The sequence below is a fragment of the Entelurus aequoreus genome, linkage group LG13 (genome assembly GCF_033978785.1).
Source record: "Entelurus aequoreus isolate RoL-2023_Sb linkage group LG13, RoL_Eaeq_v1.1, whole genome shotgun sequence".
Lineage (NCBI taxonomy): Eukaryota > Metazoa > Chordata > Actinopteri > Syngnathiformes > Syngnathidae > Entelurus > Entelurus aequoreus.
The window spans coordinates 19,028,685-19,038,859 of NC_084743.1; the positions used below are offsets into that span (position 1 = coordinate 19,028,685).

At 41.1% G+C, this 10,175-nt stretch overlaps 1 protein-coding gene across 2 annotated transcripts in view; it reads right to left on the reverse strand.

The window, feature by feature from the left end:
• pard3bb (par-3 family cell polarity regulator beta b) overlaps nucleotides 1–10,175 on the reverse strand; it is a 422,709-nt gene that overhangs the window by 186,557 nt on the left and 225,977 nt on the right. For both annotated transcript variants that reach the window (XM_062067536.1, XM_062067535.1), the window contains exons 21-22: nucleotides 4,419–4,529; nucleotides 3,890–4,255 (exon numbers count right to left, since the gene is read on the reverse strand). In XM_062067536.1, the coding sequence (XP_061923520.1) occupies nucleotides 3,890–4,255; nucleotides 4,419–4,529 (477 nt within the window). The remainder of the gene's footprint in view (nucleotides 1–3,889; nucleotides 4,256–4,418; nucleotides 4,530–10,175) is intronic.

A 10,175-nucleotide genomic window follows, 5' to 3' on the forward strand; every position in this document is an offset into this window, starting at 1 on the left:
GTACAGTACGCAGAGAGCTTCATGGAATGGGTTTCCATGGCCGGGCAGCTGCATCTAAGCCATACATCACCAAGTCCAATGCAAAGCGTGGGATGCAGTGATGTAAAGCACGTCACCACTGGACTCTAGAGCAGTGGAGACGCCTTCTTTGGACTGATGAATCACGCTTTTCCATCTGGCAATCTGATGGAGCAGTCTGGGTTTGGAGGTTGCCAGGAGAACGCTACATTTCGGACTGCATTGTGCTGAGTGTGAAATTTGAAGTTGATCTACAGAAGTGTTGAATAAAAAAAAAAAAAGACTTATATATGACGAGACTAAGTTTGAGGGGAGCCCTAAAGGTAAAAAAAAAATCTACCGTATTTTCCAGACTATAAGGTGCACTTAAAATCATTTTTTTCCCTCAAAACTTGACAGTGCGCCTTATAACCCGGTGCATCTAATGTACGGAATAATTCTGGTTTTGCTTACTGACCTCAAAGCTATTTTATTTGGTACATGGTGTAATGATAAGTGTGACCAGTAGATGGCAGTCACACATAAGAGATACGTGTGGACTGCAATATGACTCAAGTAAACAACACCAATATTTTATATGTTCCTTTGAAAATATAGAACATTACACACAGCGCTCAAAAATCTAACAAAATGTTTTAGTAGGACTTTGGTAAGCTATGAAGCCGCACCGCTTGATGGATTGTACTGTGCTTCAACATACGAGTATTATTATGGTGTGTGTATAAGGTAAGACATATTATCTGGCATTTTGTTTCGCAATATTATGCAAAAGCAACTTTTATTACCTTCTGGTACCTGCTGATGTGTATTTGGGATCTGCATAAGTCCTGAAAAATTGCGCATGTCCGCCTTTGTAGTCGATAAGCTTCTTCTTTTTCTTTATCTTCTTGTTATGGGACATTCATCCTCCGCTGTTGACATTTCTAATATAAAGTAGTGTAAAGTTCTTACTTATATCTGTCAGTAAACTCGCCATGAACGCGCTAAAACATACCGGTGTAGTGAGTTGACATTATTCACCCAAGGAACTTTAGTTATGAGAGAGTTCCGCTCGGACGGTTTTTCGTGGGACACATTTCCGGCGGATGAGGAGATGCTGCTCCGTTATTGATTGAAGTAAAGTCTGAATGTCATTAAAACAGTTAGCGCCATCTTTTGACACTTCTTCCACTCCCGTCCTTGCACGCTACACCGCTACAACAAAGATGACGGGGAAAAGACGCTGCTGAAAATGAGCCACGTAAATAAGACCGCCCACAAAACGGCGCATCCGGAAGCGACTGTCAGAAAGCGGCTTGAAGATGATCTGTAAAACATCATCTATGCAACATTTTGACCAAAGAACCACCATTACATGTTATGTAGACCACAAGGAAGTCTTTTACATTTAGAATAAAAAATAAAATAATATGACTCCTTTAATCTAAAGATTTAGTGGCCACATGCGTGGACAGCACCTTTTAGCTCTTATTTCCAAAATTGTGTACACTACTGAATTGGGGTCTTATGGCCACTTATGTGGACACTTATACTGCCATCTGGTGGTGGCAGAAGAGTATAACATACAATGGAATTTGGAAAAAAAAGTGCAAAAATAAGAATTAGCATGTCACTAAACATGAAGTACACGTTTGTTACTTATGGACTTAAGTACATCATATCAAAAGATGATTCTTAGTTTTTATTCTAATTAGGGTCCAATAAGCTCAAATAGCAAAGAGAAATAAAAAAAAAAAGCATGTAAACAAACAGCTTGGGCCTTGAGAGGTTTGCACCCTATAATCTGGTGCACCTTATATATGAAAAAAGATCGAAAATAGACCGTTCATCGGCGGTGCGCCTTATAATCCGGTGCGCCCTATGGTCCGGAAAATAAGGTATATGTTGTAGTAGAATTTCTGACCTTTGACCTCCATTTCGTGTCTGTCAAGAATGTCTGCTAGTTTCATTAATTTTTATTCTGTCCATTGAAGGACAAAGTTGAATATGGAGTCGCTCTGACCAATCTACAAAACTGTTTTTGCTGTCTAAGCAAGACTAAGGAATTCGAGGTTGTTTTGGAACAGACAGGCCAAAACAACAAGACCGTGACGCACAAGAGACAGATAAAAATGGCAGGAGACCGGGACTCGAGAGAGATTGCTTTTGTGTGTCCTCCGGAGGACGTTGTGTGTCTGCATGGACAGCTCAATCTGACTTGATAATGGGTAAATAAACTTTTTGTACTAAATTCACTTTTGTTGCTGTTTAAAGACCTACTGAAAGCCACTACTACCGACCACGCAGTCTGATAGTTTATATATCAATGATGAAATCTTAACATTGCAACATATGCCAATACGGCCGGGTCAACTTATAAAGTGACATTTAAAATTTCCCGGGAAATATCCGGCTGAAACGTCGCGGTATGATGACGTATGCGCGTGACGAAGTCAGTATAACGGAAGTTATGGTACCCCGTAGAATCCTATACAAAAAGCTCTGTTTTCATTTCATAATTCCACAGTATTCTGGACATCTTTTGCAATTTGTTTAATGAACAATGAAGGCTGCAAGGAAGACAGTTGTAGGTGGGATCGGTGTATTAGCAGCGGACTACAGCAACACAACCAGGAGGACTTTGTTGGAGCGCTAGCCGCGCTAGCCGCCGACCTCACCTTGACTTCCTACGTCTCCGGGCCGCCAAACGCATCGGGTGAAGTCCTTCGTCCTTCCGCCGATCGCTGGAACGCAGGTGAGCACGGGTGTTGATGAGCAAATGAGGGCTGGCTGGCGTAGGTGGAGAGCTAATGTTTTTAGCATAGCTCTGTGCGGTCCGGTTGCTAAGTTAGCTTCAATGGCGTCGTTAGCACAGCATTGTTAACCTTCGCCAGCCTGGAAAGCATTAACCGTGTATTTACATGTCCACGGTTTAATAGTATTGTTGATTTTCTATCTATCCTTCCAGTCAGGGGTTTAATTTTTTTGTTTCTATATGCAGTTAAAGCACGATGCTATCACGTTAGCTCGTAGCTAAAGCATTTCGCCGATGTATTGTCTGGAGATAAAAGGCACTGAATGTCCATTTCGCGTTCTCGACTCTCATTTTCAAGAGGATATAGTATCCGAGGTGGTTTAAAATACAAATCCGTGATCCACAATAGAAAAAGGAGAGTGTGGAATCCAATGAGCCAGCTTGTACCTAAGTTACGGTCAGAGCGAAAAAAGATACGTCCTGCACTGCCTCTCAAGTCCTTCACTGTAACGTTCCTCATCTACGAATCTTTCATCCTCGCTCAAATTAATGGGGTAATCGTCACTTTCTCGGTCCGAATCTCTCTCGCTCCATTGTAAACAACGGGGAATTGTGAGGAATACTAGCTCCTGTGACGTCACGCTACTTCCGGTACAGGCAAGGCTTTTTTTTTATCAGCGAGCAAAAGTTGTGAACTTTATCGTCGATTTTCTCTACTAAATCCTTTCAGCAAAAATATGGCAATATCGCGAAATGATCAAGTATGACACATAGAATGGATCTGCTATTCCCGTTTAATTAAAAAAAAAATCATTTAAGTAGGCCTTTAAGCTCTGGACAATCCACCACAATGTTGTTTTAGTTTTGAAAATGAAAAATATCAAATTGGCTCCCCTACCATGAATTGATTAACGTGGACCACGACTTAAACAAGTTGAAAAACTTATTGGGGTGTTACTATTTAGTGGTCAATTGTACGGAATATGTACTGTACTGTGCAATCTACTAATAAAAGTCTCAATCAATCAATCAATGCTTTGATTTTTCAGTGTGTGGCCCTCAGTGGAAAGGTTAGGACACCCCATCAGGCCCCTAGAGTGAGTCCAAGACCGTCTAGTTCACAGTCTGAGACCTTACCTGTCATTGGTCGATGCAGATGTCGTCCCAGCTCCTTTCGGTTTGTTGACCTTGGCATAAAGGCCATCAAAGTGGTCTTCATCAGCTACGGTTCCGGGGTCATGACTACGGTTGGTCTGTCCTTGGAAGTTGGACGGGACCTGAGGAGAAGGGGTCCTGACCGGGCCATGCTGGACGATACCATGGTGATGTGACTGAGGCTGTGGCTGTGGTGGTGAAACCCTGTCACGGTCCTTAAAGGACTGTATTCGGGCATAGTTGGGGTCCGCGTCATCGTCTTCCAAATCCGCATACGAGGGTCTGCCACTTTCCACTTGCTGGTCTCTGCAGTTGTGCTCGCTCAGCTCCGTCATGGTGGCTCCAACTCTGATGTTTGGAGAGAACCACTTTAGTTTCAACATTTGGAAAAGAAGAAAATAGCAACGATAGATTAGCAGTAGCTGAATAGAGAGTTTAGATGACTGACAGATGCTTAATCTTTTGGACTCAAGACAAAAAAAAAATGGACAAAAAAAAAATGCTGCTCAACCTTTCCCGCTCTTCCTTCATCCTTTCCAGTTCCAGATGACTCCGAATGTCAGACTTCTGACACTGCAAAGCTGTCTTGGCCTCCTTCTTGTCCTCCTTTTTCTTTCCAAATCTGGGCAGATCAAAGTAATGGAAAGAGTAATTGGGACAGGGAGGAGGGAAAAAAAATAAAAAAATAAAAAATACGTGGTGTGTTACGGAAAGCGTTACCAAGGATATCTGGGCAGTCAACTGGTGATAGGTTTGAGGTAAAAAAAACAAAAAGTGCAAAAAAAAAACGAACACCTTCTGTGCACCAGAGCTGGGCAAATATTTTGACCCTGGGGCCACATTGATAGAAAAAAATGTGCCTGGGGGGGCCAATGTCTTTGTGTGTATAAATGATATGTACACATTTAGCTGTAAAAAAAAAAAAAAAAAGTAAAGTACCCATGATTGTCACACACACTAGGTGTGGCGAAATTATTGACCCATCCCCCTTGATCACCCCCTGGGAGGTGAGGGGAGCAGTGGGCAGCAGCGGTGGCCGCGCCCGGGAATCATTTTTGGTGATTTAACCCCCAATTTAGTGAGTGACTGCTGTTGCTGTTGCGAAAAAGCTAAGTATCGTTCTGTGTGCTTTTAATTGTTTCACAGCTTTCTTTACTACTTCCCAAACATACTTAGTACCGTATTTGTCGGAGTATAAGTCGCACCGGCCAAAAATGCATAATAAAAAAGGAAAAAAACATATATAAGTCGCATTTTTTGGGGAAATTTATTTGATAAAACCCAACACCAAGAATAGACATTTGAAAGGCAATTTAAAATAAATAAAGAATAGTGAACAACAGGCTGAATCAACGTCGCGTGGATCTAGCATAATATTGTGAGAGTCCAGTCCATAGTGGATCTAACATAATATTGTGAGAGTCCAGTCCATAGTGGATCTAACATAATAGTGAGAGTCCAGTCCATAGTGGATTCAACATAATAGTGAGAGTCCAGTCCATAGTGGATCTAACATAATAGTGAGAGTCCAGTCCATAGTGGATCTAACATAATAGTGAGAGTCCAGTCCATAGTGGATCTAACATAATAGTGAGAGTCCAGTCCATAGTGGATTTAACATAATAGTGAGAGTCCAGTCCATAGTGGATCTAACATAATAGTGAGAGTCCAGTCCATAGTGGATTTAACATAATAGTGAGAGTCCAGTCCATAGTGGATCTAACATAACAGTGAGAGTCCAGTCCATAGTGGATCTAACATAATAGTGAGAGTCCAGTCCATAGTGGATCTAGCATAATATTGTGAGAGTCCAGTCCATAGTGGATCTAACATAATAGTGAGAGTCCAGTCCATAGTGGATCTAACATAATAGTGTGAGAGTCCAGTCCATAGTGGATCTAACATAATAGTGAAAGTCCAGTCCATAGTGGATCTAACATAATAGTGAGAGTCCAGTCCATAGTGGATCTAGCATAATATTGTGAGAGTCCAGTCCATAGTGGATCTAGCATAATAGTGAGAGTCCAGTCCATAGTGGATCTAACATAATAGTGAGAGTCCAGTCCATAGTGGATTCAACATAATAGTGAGAGTCCAGTCCATAGTGGATCTAACATAATAGTGAGAGTCCAGTCCATAGTGGATCTAACATAATAGTGAGAGTCCAGTCCATAGTGGATCTAACATAATAGTGAGAGTCCAGTCCATAGTGGATTTAACATAATAGTGAGAGTCCAGTCCATAGTGGATCTAACATAATAGTGAGAGTCCAGTCCATAGTGGATTTAACATAATAGTGAGAGTCCAGTCCATAGTGGATCTAACATAATAGTGAGAGTCCAGTCCATAGTGGATCTAACATAATAGTGTGAGAGTCCAGTCCATAGTGGATCTAACATAATAGTGAAAGTCCAGTCCATAGTGGATCTAACATAACAGTGAGAGTCCAGTCCATAGTGGATCTAACATAATAGTGAGAGTCCAGTCCATAGTGGATCTAGCATAATATTGTGAGAGTCCAGTCCATAGTGGATCTAACATAATAGTGAGAGTCCAGTCCATAGTGGATCTAACATAATAGTGTGAGAGTCCAGTCCATAGTGGATCTAACATAATAGTGAAAGTCCAGTCCATAGTGGATCTAACATAATAGTGAGAGTCCAGTCCATAGTGGATCTAGCATAATATTGTGAGAGTCCAGTCCATAGTGGATCTAGCATAATAGTGAGAGTCCAGTCCATAGTGGATCTAACATAATAGTGAGAGTCCAGTCCATAGTGGATTTAACATAATAGTGAGAGTCCAGTCCATAGTGGATCTAACATAACAGTGAGAGTCCAGTCCATAGTGGATCCAACATAATAGTGAGAGTCCAGTCCATAGTGGATCTAACATAATAGTGAGAGTCCAGTCCATAGTGGATCTAACATAATAGTGAGAGTCCAGTCCATAGTGGATCTAACATAATAGTGTGAGAGTCCAGTCCATAGTGGATCTAACATAATAGTGAAAGTCCGGTCCATAGTGGATCTAACACAATAGTGAGAGTCCAGTCCATAGTGGATCTAGCATAATATTGTGAGAGTCCAGTCCATAGTGGATCTAGCATAATATTGAGAGTCCAGTCCATAGTGGATCTAACATAATAGTGAGAGTCCAGTCCATAGTGGATTTAACATAATAGTGAGAGTCCAGTCCATAGTGGATCTAACATAACAGTGAGAGTCCAGTCCATAGTGGATCTAACATAACAGTGAGAGTCCAGTCCATAGTGGATCTAGCATAATATTGTGAGAGTCCAGTCCATAGTGGATCTAACATAATAGTGAGAGTCCAGTCCATAGTGGATCTAGCATAATATTGTGAGAGTCCAGTCCATAGTGGATCTAACATAATAGTGAGAGTCCAGTCCATAGTGGATCTAACATAATAGTGAGAGTCCAGTCCATAGTGGATCTAACATAATAGTGAGAGTCCAGTCCATAGTAGATTTAACATAATAGTGAGAGTCCAGTCCATAGTGGATCTAACATAATAGTGAGAGTCCAGTCCATAGTGGATCTAACATAATAGTGAAAGTCCAGTCCATAGTGGATCTAACATAATAGTGAGAGTCCAGTCCATAGTGGATCTAGCATAATAGTGTGAGAGTCCAGTCCATAGTGGATATAACATAATAGTGAGAGTCCAGTCCATAGTGGATCTAACATAATAGTGAAAGTCCAGTCCATAGTGGATCTAACATAATAGTGAGAGTCCAGTCCATAGTGGATTTAACATAATAGTGAGAGTCCAGTCCATAGTGGATCTAGCATAATATTGTGAGAGTCCAGTCCATAGTGGATCTAACATAATAGTGAGAGTCCAGTCCATAGTGGATCTGACATAATAGTGAGAGTCCAGTCCATAGTGGATCTAGCATAATAGTGAGAGTCCAGTCCATAGTGGATCTAGCATAATAGTGAGAGTCCAGTCCATAGTGGACCTAACATAATAGTGAGAGTCCAGTCCATAGTGGATCTAGCATAATAGTGAGAGTCCAGTCCATAGTGGACCTAACATAATAGTGAGAGTCCAGTCCATAGTGGATCTAGCATAATAGTGAGAGTCCAGTCCATAGTGGATCTAACATAATAGTGAGAGTCCAGTCCATAGTGGATCTAGCATAATAGTGTGAGAGTCCAGTCCATAGTGGATATAACATAATAGTGAGAGTCCAGTCCATAGTGGATCTAACATAATAGTGAAAGTCCAGTCCATAGTGGATCTAACATAATAGTGAGAGTCCAGTCCATAGTGGATTTAACATAATAGTGAGAGTCCAGTCCATAGTGGATCTAGCATAATATTGTGAGAGTCCAGTCCATAGTGGATCTAACATAATAGTGAGAGTCCAGTCCATAGTGGATCTAACATAATAGTGAGAGTCCAGTCCATAGTGGATCTAGCATAATATTGTGAGAGTCCAGTCCATAGTGGATCTAACATAATAGTGAAAGTCCAGTCCATAGTGGATCTAACATAATAGTGAGAGTCCAGTCCATAGTGGATCTAACATAATAGTGAGAGTCCAGTCCATAGTGGATCTAGCATAATATTGTGAGAGTCCAGTCCATAGTGGATCTAACATAATAGTGAGAGTCCAGTCCATAGTGGATCTAGCATAATATTGTGAGAGTCCAGTCCATAGTGGATCTGACATAATAGTGAGAGTCCAGTCCATAGTGGATCTAGCATAATAGTGAGAGTCCAGTCCATAGTGGATCTAGCATAATAGTGAGAGTCCAGTCCATAGTGGACCTAACATAATAGTGAGAGTCCAGTCCATAGTGGATCTAGCATAATAGTGAGAGTCCAGTCCATAGTGGATCTAACATAATAGTGAGAGTCCAGTCCATAGTGGACCTAACATAATAGTGAGAGTCCAGTCCATAGTGGATCTAGCATAATAGTGAGAGTCCAGTCCATAGTGGATCTAACATAATAGTGAATGTAATAAAATATAATATTATCATACGTTAGAACATTTTTTTTGTCCAAATGTTGGCGGTGAGAATGGTGACAAATACGACCTCGAGTGCCAATCCAGTTCAAATTTTCAAATAGGAACATAGAATTTTCCGACTTGCCAGTACAAATGGAAGGCGCCACAAGTAAAGCTCTCAGCTGCTCAGGCTAGTGTTTTTCAACCTTTTTTGAGCCGAGGCACATTTTTTCATTGAAAATATCCGGAGGCACACCACCAGCAGAAATCATTAAAAAAAGAAACTCAGTTGACAGTAAAAAGTTGTTGTCGCAATTGTTGGGTATGACTTTAAAACCATAACCAAGCATGCATCACTATAGCTCTTGTCTCAAAGTAGGTGTACTGTCACCACCTGTCACGTCGTGACTTATTTGGACTTTTTTGCTGTTTTCCTGTGTGTAGTGTTTTACTTGTTGTCTTGCGCTCCTATTTTGGTGGCTTTTCCTGTTCTGTTAGTATTTTCCTATAGCAGTTTCATATCTTCCTTTGAGCGCCATTCCCCACACCTACTTTGTTGTAGCAATCAAGACTAATTAAGTTGTTGCTATCCTTCTTTGTGGGGACATTGTTGATTGTCACGTCATGTACGGGGATGTACATTGTGGACGTCATCTTTGCTCCACAGTAAGTCTTTGCTGTCGTCCAGCATTTTTGTTTTTGTTTACTTTGTAGCCAGTTCAGTTTTAGTTTCGTTCCCTAAGCTTCAATGCCTTTTCTTAGGGACACTCACCTTTTGTTTATTTTTGGTTTTAGCATTAGATACCTTTTTACCTGCACCCTGCCTCCCACTGTCTGCATATTGGGATCACGACAAACCATGTTCCCGACATCTACAAAGCAATTAGCTACCGACTGCCACCTACTGATATAGAAGAGTATAACATTGTTACGATGCCGAGCTCTAGACAGCACCGACACTCAACAACGGCAAATTATTTGCAGACTATAATTACTGGTTTGCAAAAAATATTTTTAACCCAAATAGGTCAAATTACATAATCTCCCACGGCACACTAATGTGCCGCGGCACAGTGGTAGAAAAATACTGGCTTGGGCTACGAAAAAAGACAAAAAAACAACAACTTGGTATGCGCATAATAACACAGAGGTGCGACATGCAGTGACAGAAATGCTGAATCGATTTGCAGATGTACCTAATGTTGTGACCGGGTGAATCTACATGATGGAAATGCAGATTATTTTTGACAGTCACGGTGAAATGAATAGCGGTGACAACTTCAA